The 23685-nt window shown below is 36.7% G+C and overlaps 3 protein-coding genes across 4 annotated transcripts; all 3 read right to left on the bottom strand.

Annotated features, from left to right (window-relative positions):
• Nucleotides 1-462: 462 nt before the first annotated feature.
• LOC126597811 (uncharacterized) lies at nucleotides 463-4133 on the bottom strand. Of its 2 annotated transcripts, XM_050264649.1 has the most exons (8): nucleotides 3978-4093; nucleotides 3814-3876; nucleotides 3614-3674; nucleotides 1398-1457; nucleotides 1238-1285; nucleotides 1068-1130; nucleotides 751-821; nucleotides 463-632 (listed from the first exon to the last, which is right to left on the bottom strand). In XM_050264649.1, exons 3-7 carry the CDS (start codon nucleotides 3662-3664, stop codon nucleotides 762-764), a joined length of 282 nt encoding a protein of 93 aa, XP_050120606.1. In that variant the 5' UTR covers nucleotides 3665-3674; nucleotides 3814-3876; nucleotides 3978-4093; the 3' UTR covers nucleotides 463-632; nucleotides 751-761. The 2 variants fall into 2 exon arrangements, with proteins under 2 accessions (XP_050120606.1, XP_050120605.1); XM_050264648.1 differs by lacking the exon at nucleotides 3814-3876 and having other exon boundaries at nucleotides 3978-4133.
• A 2813-nt stretch (nucleotides 4134-6946) lies between these two features.
• On the bottom strand, nucleotides 6947-11791 carry LOC126595194 (putative beta-D-xylosidase). Its single transcript, XM_050261570.1, has 7 exons — nucleotides 11070-11791; nucleotides 9370-9651; nucleotides 8989-9158; nucleotides 8793-8890; nucleotides 8366-8716; nucleotides 7841-8254; nucleotides 6947-7756 (listed from the first exon to the last, which is right to left on the bottom strand). The coding sequence occupies exons 1-7, from the start codon at nucleotides 11481-11483 to the stop codon at nucleotides 7155-7157; spliced, it is 2331 nt and encodes a 776-aa protein (XP_050117527.1). The 5' UTR covers nucleotides 11484-11791; the 3' UTR covers nucleotides 6947-7154.
• A 5450-nt stretch (nucleotides 11792-17241) lies between these two features.
• Nucleotides 17242-18626, bottom strand: LOC126595243 (uncharacterized mitochondrial protein AtMg00810-like). Its single transcript, XM_050261606.1, has 2 exons — nucleotides 18490-18626; nucleotides 17242-18379 (listed from the first exon to the last, which is right to left on the bottom strand). Exons 1-2 carry the CDS (start codon nucleotides 18624-18626, stop codon nucleotides 17242-17244), a joined length of 1275 nt encoding a protein of 424 aa, XP_050117563.1.
• Between the last annotated feature and the right edge of the window lie 5059 nt (nucleotides 18627-23685).

The following is a 23685-nucleotide window of genomic DNA, read 5'->3' as shown; positions in this document are numbered from 1 at the left end:
TTTATAAGAGCTCATTTCACCTATTTTTTATTTACATGGAAGCCTGATTTATGTCGAAAAGCCATTTTTCATCCCCTTTTTTGTCTATGTCTAGAAGGTTAAAGTCTTCTATGAAGAAAGATCTTGTTTGTTGTCCATGTGGCATATATCTGTATATTAATTTGCGTTCATCAATCCAGCATCTCTGTAAACAAAAAGTGAGCGAACTTGAGTGTTACGTCAAAATTAAAAATGGTTAACTTGACAGATGATTGACAGAGAAGGCTAAAGGTGTCTGGACTGGATGTTTTGCAACTTCTTTGCCAATTTTTTAAGGACATGGATCAAACCGTTGTGTGCCCCAGCGGTTGAGGCAACTGTTGTCTAATATAAGTCTTTCATATAAAGTCCCAGTTTTGGTTATGGATTCAACTCAAGTTGGAATCACAAAACGAACTGCGAAATTAATAGAGAAGAGCAAACTTTAGAGAGAACTACTCTTATTAAAAATTAAAAATAAAAAATAAAAAAAAGACTAACTGACAATTATTACATTCAGCCAATTCCGATGCTTGTTATATATATAGCTTTGTCATCAACATTAATCCTCTCAAACAACAAACTACTTTGAGCCCTCGACGACTCTATGCTCCCTGCAACATCATAAACCAAAGATAATAAAACATTAAAGGGAAATTAATTAGCATTATTCAATATAATTAACATACTACGAATAATGATGAGTAATTGCATATATATATGTGAACTTACGAGGCTGCATATCATTCATGGCCAGATGTACAAGCAGGTCTCCTTGGGGGGAGCTGCTGGTGTGGAGTTCTCTGCATATTGTCACGTTAATTGGGTTTATTATTCAAAGCGAGTTAAATTTTTGAAACAAGAACAATTCTTAATTAAACATTGACATTTTGTCACGAATTATATGTTGTTTTGCCCCCTGAACTATCGAGATAGGGTTTTCGTGACGTGGGACTTGTCGTCAAATTTCAAAAACTTCATCCAAATTGACGTTAAAAATTGTCGCACGCCTGAAAGTAATGCACTTATGTGTAGTTATAATTCTATACCTGGAGCTTTGGTTGTAAGGTCTCCACTGCTGCTGTTGATTTTGGATTCACCCCTGCACCTTGCTGTTACACATCCATGAATTAATGGAATTTATTTATTTATTTACAAAATGAGTAAAAAGTAAAGGAGGAGTTTAACTTTCATTTTTTTTAGGAGGGATTAATAATACCTTGCATAGTGCCCAATCTGCTGAATCAAAGAAGGCACGTTCATGATCCTGCATGCATACATGCACACACACAAATTAGGGTTTTGTTAGATGGGTTTAATGGAATACAACAGAAAAACAAAACTGATTGATGAACTCTTTGAAGTGGTAAACAATTTACCTTTGAAATCAAAGGCTTCTTCTTTGGCGCAAGTCCTCCATATTTGTTGGTAGCTGCTGACTGTAATTAAAACGGAAAAACAAACTGACAGTCAATGCACCGAGTATTGAACGCCTGTATTTGTATGGCTAAAACTTTGACAGCCTCAATGTGGCTATTCAAAGTCTAATCACTTCATACACCGGAGTATTGTAAGAAAACCGTAAATTGGGAATGAAGATGAACACAATGATGATATCATAAGCATGAAGTTCTGTGACTCGGGATTACTAAGTGAATTGCGGAAGAACTCTTCCTCAATCTTGAGGAGCCAAGAGGACTTCCTCTTCAACTCACTTAGTGGCCGATTTACAGAACTTTGTGTTTATGATCGGAACCGCCACTCTGTAAAGATCATCACTACAAAAAATAAATTAAAACAAAGCTTGTTTAGTCAATCATTGTAGCAAATAGAGGAACACTTCGTAATTCATTTACTGGATCCACCCATTTGTTCAAAATCTGATACAATTTGATGACCAAATGGTCACATATTTATTTTATTTTTTTACGTAGTTGATATTTACATATTAATTTATAATACGAGCAATTTCGATTATAATATATAAACATGAAGTTTTATAAATTAGCTAAATAGTGAATTAGAGGAAATCCTCTTGTTTATGAGGGCATAGGATCGTCTCCGGAGCATACCCATCCGGATCCTTCTTCTTTACAGTTCGAGTCGGCATCCTAGCTTCTCCGAAGCTGGCGTGGTGGCTTCCCTAGAGCTGGTGGTTAGCAACGTCATAGTCGTCTGGAACCACGAACTCCTACTCCTTTAAAAATTGGTGAAAGGAGGGGAAGGAAGGGAATGGAAATAGAAGATAAGAGAATCCTACCCCTTTAAAAATTGGTGAAAAGTAATCAATACAAGGGAAAGTCAACAGCAGCAACCACAGCTGGGGATGAAGGATGTTGGTAGTCTACGTTAGTGCCCATAGTTGTAAGTTGTAACCACCGTACCTGCTGCCGACATTTCGAATAGGGAAGACATATTCTCCTATCGTGTCAAGACACTAGCCGTTACTTAATAATATCCTAAATGTCGGTCCCATTTCAATTTTTCACTCCTATATCCGTCCCCACCCACCAAATGTCAATTGCAGGGAAAGGGATCCTCTCCGGATTTACTTTGCGGGAATTTTAGGAATTCTCACATTCTAACCGTTTATCATATATTATGCGGTCGGTTTTTGTCAGATATTATTTATATTTAATTTTAAATAAAAAATCAAATGATTTCTGACCGTACGATACAAGATGAATGACTAAGATGTGGATATCTTCTTACTCATGTTTAAAACCTCAACATCCACTTAGTTCTATAGTCTAATTATATTCTTCTTCACTTGTAAGTAAGAGGCCTTATGCTCGATTTTCGTCAAAGATAAATTTGAACTATATAGTTGAGTAAGGCTTAACTCACTCTCCTTCCCTTAACGTAGATAATATCGTATATTCAAAAAACAAAATTATTTGTTCAATGAAAAAAAGAAAAAAAAAAGAAGAAACTATATGTAAAGCACATGGCTTAAAATGGTCAATATTTTTGTGGAAATATAAAAAAGTCAGAGAAATATATGAAAAGGGGTGTGAAATTTAAACTACATCCCATATTGATATTTTTGACATATCGGTTAAATATCAATAAAATTCTTATATTTAGTATAAACCAATGTTTAACAATCTCTAAAGTTTCATTTTTAATTTTCATCATTTTCATCAAAGACAATTGATATCGATTTTCAATATATTCATCAATATTTATACAAATTTGTATATCAATATTTGCACCAATAGCGATATTTTAAACACTGATAACGCATGTGTGAAATGGCTAGTAAATTAATGAATTAAAAAACTGCCACCAAAGGAAAAAAATTAAAAATTAAAATATCTGCCACCAACTTTAATTGAAATAAAGAGGATGCGGAGCGTATGACCGTGACTCATGCAGTAAGGATTGCAGAAACGGCCATTAAATTTCTTAATTATACATTTGAACCGACACCATGGAAATAGTCTACGCCTCTACGGTGGTTAACTAATCACATCCTCTCTGAATTTCAATTTTTATTAGTTTTTGGGGCTTAATTAGTCTAAACTCAATAATTTAACAAATAGTAAGTTGGAATTACGAATAAGAGAGAGAGAGAAATAGGAGCAGATCTTACCTCATGGTCTTGGGCAGAGAAATAGTCTTGGCCTCTGTTGCAATCCTCCATCTCAGCTCTCCTGCAAGATCATTGATTCTAATCAATCTTGGGGACAAAATTAAGAACTAATCACCAATGAAAAGAAAAGGGGAGCAGAAATTTGACATAAAAATTGAGAATTAAGACATGAGAGAGAGAGAGAGAGAGAGATGGCTAACAAGAACAATGCAGCTGCAAATAGTAGCAGAAGTGTTGAAATGGGGTAGGAGTAGGTTAGTAATCTGTATATATATAAATTATAATTATACACACACACACACACACATAAGGACCAAAAAGAGGAAAGAAACTAAAAGAGAGGTAAACGGGATCTTGGCATTACCTTGTGGAAGAGCAAAGTGAGAGATGTAACAGAAATGTTGAGACGACAAGTTGCGAAAGGAAATAAAGGGGGGAGAGAGAGAGAGAGAGAGAGAGAGAGAGATGATGAATGAAGGTTGAGTGAGATAGTAAGATAAGAATATAACTGTATTTATGTATATGTGTTGTGTTTTAGTATTTAATTTTGATTTGAGAAAGTATACTTATGATATACAATGTAGAAAGTCCAAATTAACGAGATATTTTTCAATATATTGAGAATACAGTTTAGTACACCAAATATCATTATACTAGTTGTTGAATACTTGAAAAATAAAATTTCAATCATTTGAATAATGACGCTTGGTATAAAGACTCTAATACTAGCACACTGAAAAATCTCTCTAAACTAACAAGAAAAACTTATCTATAATCATATCTTTGTTTGACCAAAACAAATAATTGCATATCTCCTCTCTTTCTCTTTCTTATTACGTGTTGTTGGGTAATTCTTATCATGTGTTATCAGACAACTCTCGTAATGTAACGGTACGTAGTGGATGAAAATCCAAGATAAATATTTGGTATGGTAAGTAGATAAAATCTTCCTAATAAAGCGTATAAGATAGCGTAGTTGAGGCTGAGGTTCATGGAATGTGAGCAAAATCTCAAATTCTATTGGGTTAGGAGGGCTTTTAGGACACTCAGCAAATTCTCACCATTGGTTGTTGGTCCAGTCTAATTTCTAAGACAAAGAGTACATGTTCACACGGGCCATTTATCTACTTTACTCACCGACAACCGCTGCAATTTTTGTTGTTTGTTTTCATATGTGGATTTTGACATGCCATTGTTGCAGAGAATAAAGAAGAAAGGGAGTAGTGACTGGCGGGAGAAAAACATGGGAGAGTTTTGTATGGTTTTGTCTTTTTAAATAGAAATATAGAAAGAAAACCAATAAATAATGAATAATACTTGCATTCCCGTTGGAAGAAAACACATATTTTACTCTTTGTGAGTGTACAAATTATATAATCAAACCGCTCAATTCCTTAATTTAAATTGGAGATTACTTAGTTATGTAAATGTATGAAACAAAAAGACAATATAAGTACCAAGTAACATATTCATCATGAACCGTTCATTTATTTAATACAACTTAAAATAGTTTTTTGTTTTAATTATCATTATGTGTGTGAATATCTAAAAGATACTAGGTGCTAGTCGGCCGGGACCTAGGCAAAAATAAGTAAATTTATTATATATAGTATAAATAAGTGCCTATTTATATTTAAAAATCCATATTATATTAAAATACATAAATTGCAATATAAAATGACATATAAATCAAAGTAACATATTGAAATATGGGAAACAAGTATGTAATGAGTGTTCATACAAGTAATTAACAAGTCTCTTACAATTTATTGAACAAAAATAAAATCCAAAACAAAAGCTATCAATTTTTTGTCTAAGCATGAGTGGCGACCTAGGTGGGTTAGGTAGACGCCTAAGGAGGTTTAGGTGTCTTTTCTTAAATTTCAAACGTTTAGAGATTAATCGGAATACACTCTTCTATATCCCTCACATCTCTCATGTATTTTCTCTATCTCTAATACAAAAATCAAAATTAAAAAGAAAATTATTATTTTCACAACAAAAATATTTCTATATATAAATTTATAGTTATCAAGGGACCCCTCAAAATTAGTGAAACAAATGTAGATACATCATAGCATGTTGAGGAGGTCAGGTCAGGCCTTAATGTGGCTCCACCATGTGTGTAAGGTTCTGAGTGAAACAAATGATAGTTTTGTGTGGTCAAAATTAGTGAAACAAATGATAGAAAGCAAGATAAAATAAAACAAATCAAACTACTAACAAAACCAATATACCAATGGTTAAGAGAAGGTGTGTCATTGACTATGGTCATGGGTGGACTCAAATACCTTTCGTATTTTCAGGTCTCACTAGGAATTAGGCTTCTTTTTCGAAATGTAGGATACCTCAGACTTTGGATCCTTCAAGCATTTGAGGGTTGAGTCATGAGTAGTTTCCATCCAACTTTGGATCTAATTTAGGCCTCGCAATGATTCAATTTGCTATGATGGGTCTTGCTTGGTAAGTTGTGTGTTACTTTTTGTTTTTGTTGGAAAATATTAGTATTTTTTTTAGGTTTTTATTTATTAATTTGGGTGTTTTGTGGGTTTGGGATTCGGTATTCATTACCTGTTATGGTTAAGGTTAGTTCTTCATAAATATAATGCTTTATTATTCAGTTTAAAAGTAAGTTAGCCACAACAGTCTCTTTGGGTGTAGACATCATGACATTCTTCCGTTTCAGTTTATTAAAATTGTGTTCGTTTGTAGTGGGTTTGTTCATATTGATACGTAGTCTAATTTTTAACTCTTTTCGTGTTATTGTTTTATTCCAGTCTTTCTTAATATAACTCCAAAAACCTGAACATGTGTTGTCATAGTCACGTAAAAGGCAAGTATAGTCGTTGTGGGATTGATCTGAGAATTCACCATAATATTGAAGGTGAGCTGGATGAGTTTGTCGGGTAGAACATTGCACCTGAGATGAAAATCAAATTTGTTTTCACCTCATGAATTTCAGCTTGTTTCTTTCACGGATTCTCTTCTTTTGGCAGGAAAATCCATTAGAACAAAAAGAAAAGATAATTAACCCAACAACTTCAATTTATTACAATGAAGAAAAAAAAACAGGATAACGTGTACCTACTTTTGATTATAACTACAAACCAACCTTGCATTGTTTGTATCTATCAAGCATTAATTTATTTTCCTTCTTGAAGAAGTCTCTTCCGCTTTAGCCATTTTGAATGCATTCAAACAAATACGTTACATGTTAGCCTACTGATGAGAGTAGATAAGATGATGATTAAGAGTATATGCTTGATTTAGAGTTCGTACTCTTCAAATTGCAAATTACAACATTTTGATTGTGTAGTATAGCAACACATGAGATTCAAAATTACTATTTTATTAAAACCTTACGGCTCATTAATCAATATTCTGTCTTTTGGATAGTCTTTCCTTTACTTGTACAGTAGAATTTTCCTTTTTCTTTCCTATTCTGTGACTTCGAAAAGGAAGACTAGAAGTAACTAATTGATAATTAAATGCTAATCCCGTAACATTTTGGGGTGACTACCAATTTTTTGATAGCTCCTAATTAGAACTTAATCTCTCCTAAATTTGCTTCAACAGAAACATGATGCTTCAAGTCACCAATTTCCAGTTTGTGTTCGCCCAATGGGATTCTCCGGATCCCAAATTTGTCAACGATGCTCAGGTGCTTGCACAGGTGGACGCCAACCCTAACCCGTCTCTCCGACCCGGCCACGATATGGACCTTGTGAAAGCCCACTAGTTGCTTGTTGGGGGCCCATTTTTCTGCCGGTGGGGTCACGAACACCAGAAGAGTGTGGGTCCCGTCCATGGTTCCGGTGTTTTTGATGTCAACATGGATGTCGAGTGAGAGTGAGTCGCAGTTTATGTGGCTGACTCGGACGCCGTTGTTGTTCAGCATGGTTGTGTTTTTGGCGGCAACGAGGCTAGTGAGTGGGACCGAGACCAGTGTGGGCCCCTGTGCTAGTGTGTAGGAGAATCTGGTGTAGCTTAGGCCCAGCCCAAATGGGAAGACAACTGGGCCTTTGTAGAATCTGTAGGTCCTGCCAGGGTAGCCTCTTGCTGGGTTTGCTCTCATGGCCATGTCTGTCATTGGCAATTTGGCCACATAGTTTTGAGGGTACCATGTCATAGGGAGCTTTCCACCTACACAAACAAAACATAATTAATCAATATCACGTGGCAGCGTGACGGTCATAAATATAAGTTTCTCATTTGTTCGAGTATTACTTGGGTTCGTAGTGCCAAACAAAACATCGGCAATGGCAGTTCCTCCAGCTTGACCAGGATACCCAACCCAAATAATGGCTCCAATGCGCGGGTCATTTTTTGCGAACGTAACATCAATAGGGCTACCAGACATTATGACCAATATGGTTGGTCCTCTAGAAGCCCTAGCCACCATGGACACCAGCTCCTGTTGGTGTCCGGGTAAGAGGAGGTTGGTCCGGTCTCTGAACTCTGCTTCGATTGATTGGTCAAGGCCTATTACTAAGACAGTTGCATCAGCCTGTCTTGCTGCAACCTCAGCAGCACCAATTAGTTGGTTTCCATTGCAATGAACATTTGAGCACCCAGCTTGGTGTATGGTCCTTGTGTACCTCGCAATTCCTTGTAGTGGCGTAGTGTAACCACATGCAACTCCTACATACAATTACAAAAATATCCAATGGATCAAATTTTAAATCTTTGCTAAGAAATTGGCCTAAATTGACAATATATATATGTACAGTTTTACATTTTTAGTAGACTTACCAGCATAATTTCCAATCATTGTTTCAGTAACATCAGAATTGGGCCCGATTACTGCGACGGTACGATGACGCGTGGTTGAGAGGGGCAACGAATTCCCACGGTTTTCAAGCAGAACAATGCCTTGCCTGGCAGCTTCCAGGGCTAGCTCATTGCTGGACATTTTGCACACATCTGCTGGGCCTAGGTTTCCATATCTCTGAGTGGACGGTTCGCCATCGAACATGCCCAATCTCATTTGGACCGTGATCGTATTAGCCAATGCGTAGTTAATGTCAATCTCATTTACTAGGCCCGTCCTCACGGCCGCCTCCGTATGGATGGCGAGGAACGGCCCACAATCCAAATCCAAACCTACAGTTTACAAATTTGGGTTTAGATTCTCATAACTTTATCTTTCATGCACGCGCACGGTTAAACCGCTAATCACCTGCTTTAATTGCGTCTGCTGCTGCTTCTTCTGGTGTCTTGGTGTAATGTTGGTCGTCATAATAAACACCAACTGAGTCACAATCCGAGACAATATACCTATTTGGGCACGTACACCGAAAGCTTAAACGATATTAAAGGCTACAAATACAAATTAAGGGAATTATATATCATTAGTTCAAATCAATGAGACTCACCCATTGAGTCTCCATTGGCCGCGAATTGTGCCCTTGAGGAGATTAGGGTCAGCACAAGTAGGCTTTCCATTGACCTGGTTGTAGGAGCACATAACACTAGCAACATTCCCATCTACCACACAGGCTCTGAAGGGCACATCATATGTGTCTTCCAAGTCTTGCTTGCTAACCTGCACATGTCACACATAAAACATTTTATACACACTCTACATATATATACGAAAACGTTGTTTCGTCTGACAATCTAATATGTTAATTATGACGTCAAACTGTCAATTCAAAATATTGATTACGTCTAGGTTGGTGCAATGACAACGTAACATGTCATACATGTGAATATGCTTAAATATGAAATGACAAGCTAGATTAAGATTTTGTTACCCTAGCATTGAAGTGGAAGCGATCAACACCGTTCCAGTTATCGAGATCATAGGCAGTGTAATGTTTGCAGCATGCAGCAACCTTAAGGCGATTGCCAGCACCATCACCTTGGAGGCCCTTGACATACCTAGCACCATACTTGGCAGCCAAGACAGGGTCTTCCCCAGGAGTCTCTTGCCCTCTACCCCATCTCGGGTCACGAAATATGTTCACATTTGGGCTCCAAAATGTTAGTCCAGCCGCACCCCCGTTGTACATTGCTCTTGCTTCATCAGACACAACCTATTCAATTACAAAAAATTATATGACCACATAATTTAATTTCCCTTCATTTTTTTTAAATAAAAGAAAATGAGTAGGCTTTCAATTAGGAAAATATTGATCGACAAAGGAACTTTATTAATTTATTTTCCGGTTTTGCCACAACAAGAAAGTGGTCCAATATTTCGTACATGTAATAAGGGGTGTATGTATATACTATATAATCCAAGATAACAATTTTAGAAGCTAAGAGTCTAAGATGGGTCCCAAAAGGGGGTGCAAAAAGTAAAAATTTCATCAAATTTGTGATGGCAACTTGCCCAGTTGAATTCATCGACGGTTTGCACCCATCTGTGCTTTTGTTTTTTCTTTTACAAGTAACATTTTAGACTAAATTTATGTAATCATAGATAGAGAGAGTTGAATTTGGGTGCAGATGGAAGATCACGTTACTTTAATCAACTTAACTAAACTCATATTTGCTTCATCGATGCCATTTTGATTTTGGGTTAGCTACTAATGAAATTTGTCATAACATGACTAATGCGACTCGTAACTAAGAATTATCTGTGAGACTATTATAAACTAATACTTAAATTGAAGCATGTTTTATTGGGCATTTTATATATAGTTCAACTATATACGTCTGCGTGCATATTTAGTAAACAATTTCAATCATGTCTTGAAAAGAAAAATAAACAAGAGCAACAACCACAATAATTAGCTACTGAAAATATCGTTTGTGTTGTTTGTTTCATGGAATCATCATGGTTTTTAAGGCTTAATCTGGCTTTGCTAGTCAATATCCTTTGCCGCCAATATTGTCCAATTCATGAAGGGATGTTGAATTTAGGTAGCTCATCGAATTTCCAATGCACGTGCCATGTACCACTATGTTACATGTACCATGCAAATTTCACCCCTATTTCCTTAAAATGTTAAATTATTTAATATAAATCACAAAACCCTTCTCTCACCGAAAGTTTATCACACTATATTTGTCAGACAATTAATCAAAATCGGATGGTAGCAAATCGCTTATCTTATTAAATAATGTATAATAGCATAATATGTCAGGTATATATAATTTACACGAGTACTGGTCTACACTAATAATTTAGTATCAAGGTATAACAGATATGACAATTTTGATCACATGATTGGAGATAAAAGAGTTATAGCCTATAGGCTATAGGTCCAAAGTGATGGTTAATACATTAAAAAAAAAAGAAAAAAAAGTTTGCCTTCTATTTTCTATTCTAAAGTTTAGGAAAACTAATGAAATGAATTTGAAAATTTTGAGTTTCACCGATAATGATAAAATAAAGGGGATTGATTTTTAATGTAAAAATATAGTTTTTCGTTAAAATGAATAGTACTTGAAGCTTAGTTTTATACTGCGGAAAAAAGTAAACAAAAGAAAAAGAAAGAATCCTCACCCGTCCGATTTCCTCCCAGAGCGACTCGTTGAAGGAAGCAGCGGTGGTGATGACTTGAGGGAAGCTAGTGGCCCCAAGAAAGGTCCCACCAAACTTGGTTCCAGGTCCCACATTGGACACACCATGAAGTGCCTCAGACCACCACTCGTAGCCCTGGATGCCAAGCCTAGGCACGTCAATGGCATTGTTCACCAACAGCCTGATCTTCTCCTGCAATGTCAGCCGTCCGATCAAGTCGTGAACCCTATCGTTGATTGGCACCCTCACCCGGCAGAACTTCAACGTTCTCGTTATCGGGTTTCGAGGGTCGCAGGCGAAGGGCGGACGAGCATGCACAACTGCAATGTTGCAGAGGGAAGAAAATAAGAACAGAAGAGAAAAAAGTGAGAGAAGTTTGGCAATATTGTATGCCATATCTGAAAAAAATGGAATATTGAGTATACTTTTCCTTTTTTTTTCCTTGTGATATTTTGGGTATTGTGTTTCTTGTGAGTGAAAGGTTTGGTATGTGTGTATTTATAGAGAGAATTTTAAGAAGGTTGCGTTTGGAGGATGGTTTAGGGAGAGGAGAGGTTTTTCATGATTGAATTTCCACGTAGACGATCAGATTATGAACTTTGAAGCTAACCAAAACAGAAAAAAGGGGAGAGAGAAAGATAGTGATCGACAAAAAAAGAGAGAGAGAGAGAGAGAGAGAGAGAGAGAGAGAGAGAGTGGAGGCAGGAGTCTGTCAGTGCAACACGCAGTCGGCACTGGATGGTCACTTAGGGTAAGGAGGTATAAGCAGTAGAAAAGTATATGAGCCATAACCATGAAGCAAAATGGGCAAAAGGAGACATAAAATAATTGAAGAATATTTACCATAAGTATTTAAGAAATGTTGGGATCACGGACGAGAGAATCTACTTTATTTTTTCTTTAATTTATCACAGAAGTTAATTTGAAAAAAGAAAAAACAAAATATTTACAGGGAATGTGGAGAATGGTTATGCAATATTCAACAGAATTGAATAAATTTCAGATTCTGTTGCCAAATGAAAGGACCCGTGGTCTTGATAATCTGGTTCAGTTACTTGACTCTATATAATTTTACAACAGAAACAAATGTGAAAAATATATATGTATACATACCAGTGTGATTTTTCCTAGTTTTTTTGGGTAAAATAATTAGGAGAAATGGTTATAAAGGACAAAGAATTTGCTTCTTGGAAGCTTTTCTGCCCTAACAATGCAGTGTTTCGTCCTTCCAAGTTATAATTATTCACAAAAAGGAATTGGAGGGAGCAGAAGTTTTTTATTTGCTCTCGTGACTTTTGCTTGTGCATACTACTACACGAGACCTAAAAGGAAGTCAATCTCGTGACCAGCTACTACGATTTCAAGTCTCTACCAGCGATCGATGAAACAAAACCATTTGTCTTCTTCTTTCCTTTATTTTGTTCTTGTGAGTTTGTACAGTCAATGGCTTAATATGCTTCGAACTTAACCCAACATCAACATTATATTATACGTACAATCACACTATGTGGGTGGTTTTGTTGTTTTTTCTTTTGAAATCATAACAAGAAAACGACAATTTTGAATTATATAAACTTCACTCTTTTGCCTTCTCTTTCTATATATATATATATATATATATATATATATATATATACATGCAAATTATATATAGAGTGGTAGTTTAGTACCATGCGCTAACTTAAAATACTCGATCGACCGATCTACATGAACATGGATACAAAATATGTACTGTAGATTATTAACTGGTCCAAACTACTTCTTTCTTTAAATATTTGCCTGTTTATGCTACACTGAAGACACAGATGCGTTCAAAATGTCTAAATGTTAATGCATGTAGAATTTAAAACGCATTTACAGTTCTGTGTGGACAAGCGGTAGCAATTTTTTGTTCGTTTGTTAATCATGGTCAATATCCGATATTTATATAGATAGATAATAGTAGTGCTTAATTACTAATTAGGATTTGATACGTGACAGATAAGCTGAAAATATACTGTGGCGTGGAGAACTATATAATTATATTATTCAGGGCCGATACATAAAATGGACAAGAAGGAAATTGAAAAAAAATAATTCCCAACCACTTATATTATACGGGTGTGTTCACAATACGCTGAAAATCTTCTCCACGAATTGGATTAAAGATTGAAATATGAGAATTATATATTTTTGTATTTCTCACATGGTAGTAAATGCAGATTAAATTAGAAATAAATGAGAATAAAGTACAGAGTAATGCTAGGAGATTAAATTTGTAAACTAAATGATGTATCATCAACAAGAAATAAGCACGTTTATCAACATTCAAGTAATAATTCAATCATCAACTTTAATGTCATTTAGTTTACAAATTTAGTCTCCCTAGCATCACTCTAAAATACAACATTATTTAGACATATTTATACCTCTAATTATTTTGGAGTGTAAACAGAGACTGAATACGAAAACCACTTCCCTTTCCCTATCAATACTAAACCATCAATGTCCATAAAATCTTTCTTCCGATAAGAACAAGTATATACAACAAATTAATTGGATATAAGCATCATGCATGCGTATCTCTATTAATTAATGAAACCCTCTTTGTCAACCAAAAGATGGTGAAAATGCTATTTAGTTTTCTATCACACAAAAAAAATGATGGGCAATAATGTAATTTCACAAGTCCAAATTTTACTTTTTTTATTGAAGCCTCACCTACAGGTGATGTTAAAATATCTCCAATATTTATAAAAATAAAAAAAACAAACAAAAAAAAAACCTCTCATTCCCCCCCCCACGTTCTCTCTCTCTCTCTCTCTCTCTCTCTCTCTCTCTCTCTCTCTCTCTCTCTCTCTCTCTCTCCCTCTCCCCTTCTCATTTTCTAAAAAAATGTGTTTATACACACAAAGTGTGTAGACAAATGCTATAGTAAGAAATTAAGAAAAGTCAATGATTCAAATAAAAAAATTTATTTATGCAAGTATATACAACTTTCTAGTACATGAGAATATATAATCCCAATTAACACAACTCTTTACCTAACCAAGGAAAAAAAAAGGTCCAGTGAAGAAAGGAACAAAATAAACTTTGAAAAAGAAGAACGAACATTACAATTTTCTCAGATAAACTCAATGTTTATATTCTGTGGGACCCCTAATGTTTCAACAGAAACCAGTTATGAATTTGATGTCACCATGCTTGAATGGTTTTACATTTCATCAGTACCATGTATTTGATTTTTTGGGTTTAGGGGATCTCATCATCTTATACACCACGTGAAATGACGCAGTTTAGACTAGAGAGCCAATTGGCTGGCTAGTGACTTGCGAAGTGGTTCAACAAACAAACCTTTTCTACCCTAACCATTTTTTATGGTTCATCTCTTGGGAAGAAAAAAAAAAAGGATGTGTTATCCACACACCTCATTTTACTTCTCACACATCCCTTGATAATTTCTGTCCGTTGATCTTTTTCAATTCATCCGATCCGACAGCCAAAAATTAAAAAGGTGTGTGAGAAGTAAAATGAGGTGTGTGAATATCACATCCAAAAAAAAAACCCTCTCACTAGCTATGCTCTATTAACTATTTGTCCACTTAAACAATCAAACCGTATTCAGGATTCCTAGATAATTTGTTTTTACTATCAACTTCATCACATTTTTTGTTAGTTTTTTATATTTCAATATACGAAAATATATACACGAATGATAAATTTGGTTAAAAGTCAAATACATTGACACGTTTTTAAAAATTAAGAGCTCAAAAACAAATTAAAAGTTCAAAACGGTACTAAGTTTAGAAGGCGTTTGTTAAAGTTTTTCATTCACTCCTTAAAGAATCTGGTTATTTCTGGCAGCTTGGGTGGACTCCATGGGCAGCTAGGCTTATCTTCTTCCTTATTTAATCTTGCTAACTCTAACACTCTTTGTATTTAATCTTGCTAACTCTAACACTCTTTGTTTTCCTTATCTATTATTGGCTGGAAAATCGTATGATTGATTTCCATGCATTATGTATGATTAGCTGGTTCGCTTTGGCCATTGGAGTAGACATTAAGGAATGCAACCATAAACGAAAATTTAAGAAAGAATAATCATCCGTTGGAGATGTGACCAAAATAAGAGGCCCTATAAAAAGACCTAACTTGATAATGAAGGATGCGTATGGGAGCCGCCTTAGCCCTCCTTATCTTTGGGTTTTTGACTAACAGAAACCCCCTAACAAAAAGAAATTATAAAACTTCAGTAGGGCAAATGGGTGCTTCTTTGACACCACATCCTCTCACAAACATTGGACTTTTATAGCACGAATACATTGTTAATGTAGTGTTTTTTGGAAATAATATCATGATTTAGATAAGTTTCTTTTCACATGACGTTGTATTATTGACACAAGACGTCATAATGACAGTATACTTATGTTATGTAAGTTGTTTTCTCCACAAATACATACAAATTCTCTGTGCTTTTTTATTAATATGTTCCTCCTTGTATCAGCAAGAGAACGTGTTATTAGCTTGTCCCACACGCCCAACCACGTGACACACTACCATTGTTACCATGCATGGAGGAAACCATCATCTTTTGTGGATGCATGAATAACAAATTGAGCTGATTTAAACTACAAAAACAGTAGCATGGGTGCGGATAGTGATTGACCATTACATTCCTATCCTTGAGAACCTATCAATCAGTGCAAAAGGATAGCTTTTACAACGAGCCTCATATGAATGAATCTGAGATGCTTCTCCTCTCCCGCTCATATTTTTTTGGTTGCTTACTGGTTTGGAGAAATCTCTTAACGGTTTAGTCATTGTCAAATTTTTACAAACTTTCATAAATGCACGTCTACCTGTAAACCGTTATGCGCCGCAAGATCAAAAGCCTTAGTTGTTCGGAAGTTGGTTTGCCCTTGTAAGTTACAACTTTTGTAAGTTGTAGTGAAGGGGATTTCTCCCATCATTCAGAAATGAATGCCTTTGGCTCATTCCCACATTATTATGAGCATATCACAGAAAAACTTGGACTATTGGCTACAAAATTGGAGAAAGACTACCACCGTTACACCATGACGTTATATTATTAATAAGAAATATCAAACTGAAGATGTGATAAGAGCAAGTCCACCCCTAAGGACTTTGCGCCAGCACCCAGCGCATTTATCCACTCAAGTGAACAGTAATAGACTGGAGTGAACAGTAATAGGCCAAGGCATCTCCATCCCTAAAAAAATGCGCTGGCACCCAGCGCATTTATTTGGTGTGGTTTTTTTTTTTAAGTTTATTTCGGATAAGATTTTTAACCAATTTCGGATAAAATTTCAAATAAACTTAAAAAAAATACACACTAAAATAAAATTACATATTCATCAAATAAACTTAAAAAAAACACACTAAAATAAAATTACATAAACTCATCAAATAAACTATAAAAAAAAACACACTAAAATGAAATTACATAAACTCATCAAATACACTTTATTCTTCAACCACAAACTTTATTATTTATAGAAAAAAAATAACATTTTTAAAAATTTTCTTTTTTTTTTTTAATTTTCTGTATTTTTTAATAATTTTTCTGTATTTTTTTATAATTTTTAATAATTTTTAATATAGTTAATTAATCTGGACCGTTGGATTTGAAAAATATTCAAATCCAAGAGCCAGGGAGTTGCCACGTGGCCACTTGCCCAGCTTCTTGGTCAGTCAGTTTTGAGCTGGCCCAGAGACCAGCATGGGCTGGGCCCCAGGCTGTTGCACGGGTTGGAGGTAATGGACAGGGTGCTGGGCTGTTTTTTGGACTGTGTGCTGGGCAATGTCCACTCCGGTGGACTTGCTCTAAACTTTTCAGGCCCAAGCACGGTTCACTACCAACATCATCAATTTTATCCTCACTTGACCTTTCTCTAGGTGTGGGTTTTATTATAAAAGACCTCGGTGGTATTAGGAGTGGATATTGAGAAAATATTTTTTTATTTCACTCTATTGAATAAGATTACAATCTGAAAGTATATATACAAGTTGTGTAGACTAAATCATAACAACTAACAACTTTCCTTAACCTCTAAGTATTATCCCTTGATAGTGTATTTACAATATTACCCTTAATATCCCCCCTCAAACGAGACTGAGGGACCCGAAGTTGAAGTTTGTCTCTGAGAAACAAAAATCATGCTGCAGATAAGGATTTTGTACATATATCAGCTACTTGGTCTTGGGAGCAGATGTAGTGAAGGGAGATATGCTTGGCAACCACCTTTTCACGGATGTAATGATAATCAATCTCGACATGCTTGGTCCGAGCATGAAAAATAGGATTCTTGGCAAGGGATATAGTAGATACGTTATCACACCAAAGTTGAGGAGAACAAGGCAGACAATAGCCAATGTCAGCAAGTAATTGACAAAGCCAAGTGATCTCAGAAGCAGTGTTTGCAAGGGATCGATACTTTGCCTCGGTAGAGGAACGAGCAACAGTGGGTTGCTTTTTAGCACCCCAACTAATGAGAGAATTACCCAGAAAGATGCAGTAACCGCCAGTGGATCGCCTATCTAACTCACAACCAGCCCAGTCAGCATCGGAAAAGGCCTTGATAGATGGAAAAGATGAGCACTTTGAGAAACCGTGATCAATGATGCCCTTAAGATATCGTAGTATTTGCTTGACAGCTTGGAAGTTAGATACTTTGGGAGTGTGCATGAACTGGCATACAAGATTGACAGCGAAACTAAGATCCGACCTTGTCCATGTGAGATATTGAAGAGCACCCATCAAGGACCGATACTCAGAAGCATTTTCAAGAAGAGAAGAATCATGATCAATCTTTGAAGTGCTCAGTGGTGTGTTGCAGGGTTTTGCACCAACCATTTTGGCTTTGGTAAGCAAATCCAGAATATATTTAGTTTGGGAGAGGAAAATGCCAGTAGAAGATCGCTTTACCTCGAGACCAAGAAAATAGTGTAAAGGACCAAGATCCTTAATAGGAAACAGATTGCTGAGCTGTGTGATCACATGTTGACAATCAACAGAAGAAGGCCCAGTAACCAAAATATCGTCCACATACACTAGAACAAAGACCAAGGAGTTGTCCTTTTTGACAAACAAAGAGTGGTCACTTTGAGAACCAACAAAGCCAAGAGAAGCAAGGGCAGCATGTAACTTATCATACCAAGTTCGGGGAGCTTGTTTCAGACCATATAACGATTTATGAAGCTGACACACATGATGGGGCTTGGTAGAGTCTTCAAAGCCGGGTGGTTGTTGCATAAACACAGATTCAGAAAGAGTGCCATGCAAGAATGCATTACTGACATCAAGTTGGTTAAAAAAACCAATCAAATTGAGCAGCTAGGGTGAGTAAGATTCGGATTGTCACAGGTTTAGCCACAGGGCTAAACGTTTCAGTGTAATCGAGACCTTCCTGCTGGTGAAAGCCCTTGGTAACCAACCGAGCCTTGTAGTGATCTATGGAGCCATCGGGTTTTTGTTTGATGCGAAACACCCATTTGCAGCCGACTATGTTCTATAAAGAATGATATGGAACCAGGGACCATGTTTGAGTATGAAGAAGAGCATTGAATTCTTCCTGCATTGCTTGGCACCAATGTGGGTGTTTAGAGGCTTGGAGATAGGTTGTAGGAATATAATCCAGAGACAAATGAGAGAGAAGAGGATGATTTGTGGCAGTAAAAGCTTTAGGTTTGTAAATACCAGACTTAGATCGGGTTTGCATAGGGTGATTGTTTATAGAGGAATGGGGAGGTGGTGGTGGTGCAGTGGGATGAGGTGAGGAGGATGTTCCAGAAAAATGAGATGATGGTGAGGTTGGAGTAAGGGATGTAAAAGTTAAGGAAGATGGAAAAGCAGAGGATGGACTTGTAGGTGTTAATGGGGAAGAAGTGGAGGAAGCGGAAAGATCATAATATGGAAAAGTGCTTTCATCAAAGAGAACATGCTGAGAGATGTAGAGTCTTCCTGTAACCGAATCAAGGCATTTGTATCCCTTATGATTGAGACTATAACCCAAGAAAACACAAGGCTTGCTCTTAGCATCCAACTTAGAAGAAGTATACGGCTTTAACCATGGAAAACAGAGGCAACCAAAAACTCTGAGTGTGCTATAACACGGCAATTTCTTGAAAAGAGACTCACAAGGTGAGGGCCAAGATAGAGTCGGTAACCTGTTAATGAGATAGATTGCAACTGCAAAAACATCAACCCAATAGAAGTGAGGAACTTTAGATGCGGCAAAAAGAGTCCGGGCAGTTTCCACAAGATGCCTGTGTTTGCGGTCAGCACACCCATTTTGTTCGGGTGTGTGAGGACAAGATAACAAATGTTGGATGCCATGTTGTGCCAAGAAAGTAGAGAACATAGTACTCATGTATTCACCACCAGAATCAGATCTCAAGGTAATAATTTTGGTGCACAGAGTATTTTCAACCAAAGATTTATATTGCATGAAGACTGATAGTACATCAGATTTGTATCTCAGAGGGTAGAACCAACATTATCGAGTAAAATCATCCACAAATATGACATAGTACCTGAAACCATCCTGAGAAGCTATAGGTGAGGGTCCCCAAACATATGTATGAATGAGTTCTAATGGTTTCGTGGTAGTACATGTAGTGGATACAAATGGCAATCTAGAACACTTTCCTAATGCACAGGCTGAGCAAAAAGAAGAAGTCTTATGTTGGAACATAGAGATACAACATTGAGAAGCTAGCTTATTTAAAATCTTGACTGAAGGATGGCCCAACCATCCATGCCACAGAGTCCTGGAAGCTTTTGGAGTAGTAGTAAGAGTTGTATGCTTGTCACCATGCTGAGAAGAAGGATAAAATGGATAGAAACCATGCTGAATAGGACCTTTAAAACGCATCCTCCCCGAAGAAAGATTATTCACAGTAAAGTGAGAGGGATAAAGATGCATAGAGCATTTATTATCAATAAGAAATTGATTTGCAGATAGGAGATTATGCTTCAGATCAAGCACAAATAAAACATTTTTTAGTGCAAAATTACTATGTGAAGTTGTAATAGAAGAAGAGCCAGTGTGAGTGATAGGCAAACCTTTGCCATCACCAATATACATTTGTTCAGGTCCTGTGTAGGCTTCAGGATTCTGGAGAGTGGCATAGTTGTTGGTCATATGAGAAGTGGCTCCAGAGTCGACAATCCATGGAGAAGAGGAGTTGGAGGTGTTGGCAACCAACGCAGTTTAGGATGACTTCCCATTATAGTGAGGGTCCATGCAATGAGGACAGTGACAAGCTTCATGGTCAAATTGACGACATATTTGACAAGAAAGTTTCCTGTTTGATGAAAAATTTTGCCGAGTTCCCCTATTTGAACGCTGATTATTGCCTCGATTGAAAGTGGAGAATCGCTGATTGTTGTTCTGCCTGAAAGTGCCACGATAATTGTGGTTGCCTCAAGTAAAGTTGCGATCCAGTCCACGATTTTGATTGTGAGAAGAGAACGACTGCTGAGCAACATTGATGTGAAAATTATGTTGACACTCAAATTAACCCTCTTTTTATCAATTGTAGCAAGTATGTAAGTAGGGATCATTTTAGGCCGGGGATTAGGAGGGATTGCAAAATCACTTGGACTTGACTCAAAAACGTAAAAACAAGTTTAAAACACTAACTAGACTCAAAGAATGTAAAACTAAACTTTAAAACACTAAAACAAACCAAAAGACTCAAAACAGCCCAAAAACACTCAAAACTGCCTTAAAACCACTTTCTGGGCAGTTTTGGACACTAGGGAAGAATTTGGACGAAAATTGGTTTAAACTTGACTCAAGACACCTAAAAACACAAACTAAATGGGTTTCTAACTAATATGACACTTAAAACTAAAGGGGGATTGATTTTGGACGAATTTTGAAAACAAAACAAAACTTTGTAAATTGAAAAGACTCTAAAACGAATTTGGTTTAAATGGATGGATGGAAGGCTAGCTAAGGGGTTCATCTCCACACATGTCACACTTGCATATAAAACGATCTCTAATTGCTTTTCAATAAACCATGAATCCCCAACGCCCCAAGTTAATTAGGTCCGCTTAAATTAACCTTCAGATTTTCCTAATGTTATTGAATTGGATGATTGCATATGACAACCCAAAACATTCCCCACAAGTCCCCTACATGATTGCATAATAGAGATACAAGCAAGAATCATTAAGTTCTATGAAAACCATAAGCATTGACGAAGCACTTGTTACTATGATTGCATGAAACTTATGCCAAGAGTTTACTTAACATGATTGTGATCAACAACCTTTACTACTTGTGAATATAAGTTCATAACGATTAAGTGAAATTCCCTTATATCCTAGCATCAAATTCATGCATGCAAACTAAGTGTCGACCCTCAATCAACATACAAGAATAAGTTTTAATTCACATAGATAAGCAAATTGAAATCACAACTTATGAAACACAATTAGAAGTAATCAAATCATATAGCAAGCATAATCATGGTTTCGAATCCCCCCTAGCCAAGGGGGGTTTAGTTCCTCATACTCGCAAATAAACAAAGATAAATAAATTTAAACATTAAAACAAAGATAGAAAACACCTAGAAACGCTCCACAATCCAAGCTCCTTGAATGGCATGCACGGCTCCAAGTTGTCTTCCTTCTTCTCCTTGCAAACTCACGGCACACAAGGTATGTTTGGGTGAATGGTGTAGTGAAAATATGGTAGAGGATGGTGACAAAATGGTGCAGCAAAGGGTGGTATTTATAGGCTGAAATTCGCAGCCCCTATGTAGCAAAGGAAAAGGATTTAAAAGCCTAATTTGTATAGGATAATAACACACAATCCTTGAAGGAAAAGGCTAAGGCTTTTAGAAACCAAGGGGGAAAGGAATAATCAGGTTTCTAGGAGTCCTAGAAAGGTTTGGGGCGTCACTTTTGTAGGAGAAGGGATAAGGCCTTCTAGAAAGGTTATTTTGTGGCTGATTTCTAGAAAAACAAGGGATAAGGTGTGGCACCTTTGTAGGAAAGGATTAGGTCTTCTAGAAATCCCATTTTAAGCATCCTAATCTAGTTAGAAACCCTCCTAAGTGGCTGGAATGTGGATAATTTAGGATTAGGATAAGATAAGATAGGATAAGGTTTGTTTGGATAAGATAAGCTAAGATAAGGTTATGGATGAGGTTTTGGATAAGATCCTTCTCTTGAGCTGATTCTTTGGCTTTAATTCTTCTTCTTCATGTAGGAATACTTGCTTGAGTAGGAAACTTCATTCGTCTAGGAATCCATCTTCAATTAGGACTCCTATATTGATTAGGAATCCTTCATGTAAGCCCTTTCCTACTTCAACTAGGAAACTTTGTATCTTCAATTCTTCAACTTTGAAACGCCTTCCTAGCTTCATCAATCCCTCAAATTCGTCCATCCCTTGTGCTTCATGTGCATGAACTCCATTCTAACCCAATTTTGCTCCAAAATGCTCCAAATTGCATCCTTTTGCTCACTTTGTCTCTAAAACCTGAAAACACATGAAAATACCTTAAAAGACTAATTTAACTAAGAAAACACAACATAAATGCATAAGAACTAACTAACTAAGGCGCATAAATATGCTCCTATCAAACATAGCCTTGAGAAATAGAAGGAACAGGCAGAGGAAGAAGACCAGTGGAGATGTTGTAGGCCTAAAAGGAAGACACCGGTGTACTTTGCTTGCGATTGGTCAGTTGGATCTCTTTGCTAAGAAGCAAACCATGGAGTTCATCAATAGTAGTTGAACCAAGATGAAACTGAATGGCATCCATAAACGAGTCAAATTCAGGAGGTAAGCCATGTAGAATGACAGAGATCAATTCTGAATCTTCAACTGGAGCACCAGCACTAGCAAGAGCATCAGCAATTTCCTCAGTGCGTTGAAGATATTAAGCGGCTGTGAGATCTCCTTTGGTGAGACTTCGAAGATGAGATCTAAGTTCGTGGATGTGATAATGCGAGGCAGCAGCAAGGCGAGATTCCAATTTGGCCCATATTTCTCGAGCCGAGGAAACTCCAACAGTATAAGGAATTAGGGATTCCGAGAGAGTTGAATTAATCCAGATGAGAATGTTTTGATCATTCTCAAACCAAGCAACATACGCAGGATTAAGACTACGATTGCCGGAGGAGTCAATGAGAAATTGAGGCGGCGCCGGCGAAGAACCGTCAATCAGACCGGTGAGATTGTGGTGACGAAAAATTGGAGCAAAAAGAGCACTCCATGTCAGGTAATTGGTAGTGGTAAGCTTAATCGGAACCATAGATCCAATGTTCTGTATGGTAATTGAGGTAGAATTCGAAGAATTAGGGTTTGAAGCTTCAGACGGTGGAAGAATTGGAGAATCCGATGCCGTAGAGGAAGAGACGGCAGGAGCCATGATCAGAGATGCAGAGAAGAGGATCAATCAGAGAAGGCGATCAAGCAGAGAAGAGCAACAAGATCGGAGTAGCAGAGAAGCGGGAAGATTGGAGATCGAAGAGAGAAGTCGTCGGACGAGGGCGAGTGATACCATATTGAGAAAATATATTTTTATTTCACTCTATTGAATAAGATTACAATCTAAAAGTATATATACAAGTTGT

Source organism: Malus sylvestris, chromosome 13 (assembly GCF_916048215.2).
Source record: "Malus sylvestris chromosome 13, drMalSylv7.2, whole genome shotgun sequence".
In the NCBI taxonomy this organism is placed as follows: Eukaryota; Viridiplantae; Streptophyta; class Magnoliopsida; order Rosales; family Rosaceae; genus Malus; species Malus sylvestris.
This window is presented reverse-complemented; position numbering and strand designations above follow the sequence as displayed.

Bases quoted from the DNA above. Each gene is read 5' to 3' on its own strand.
- LOC126595243 (XM_050261606.1), bottom strand. From the start codon at position 18,626: ATGGTCCCTGGTTCCATATCATTCTTTATAGAACATAGTCGGCTGCAA. The intron at 18,380-18,489 runs GTCTCGATTACA...ACTTGATGTCAG, and splicing joins GGGCTTTCACCAGCAGGAAG to TAATGCATTCTTGCATGGCA.
- LOC126595194 (XM_050261570.1), bottom strand. From the start codon at position 11,483: ATGGCATACAATATTGCCAAACTTCTCTCACTTTTTTCTCTTCTGTTC. The intron at 8,717-8,792 runs GTGATTAGCGGT...TGTAAACTGTAG, and splicing joins AGCAGACGCAATTAAAGCAG to GTTTGGATTTGGATTGTGGG. The intron at 8,255-8,365 runs GTAAGTCTACTA...AATTGTATGTAG, and splicing joins AATGATTGGAAATTATGCTG to GAGTTGCATGTGGTTACACT.
- LOC126597811 (XM_050264648.1), bottom strand. From the start codon at position 3,664: ATGGAGGATTGCAACAGAGGCCAAGACTATTTCTCTGCCCAAGACCAT. The intron at 1,286-1,397 runs GTAAATTGTTTA...GTATGCATGCAG, and splicing joins AGAAGCCTTTGATTTCAAAG to GATCATGAACGTGCCTTCTT. The intron at 1,131-1,237 runs GTATTATTAATC...GATGTGTAACAG, and splicing joins CAGATTGGGCACTATGCAAG to CAAGGTGCAGGGGTGAATCC.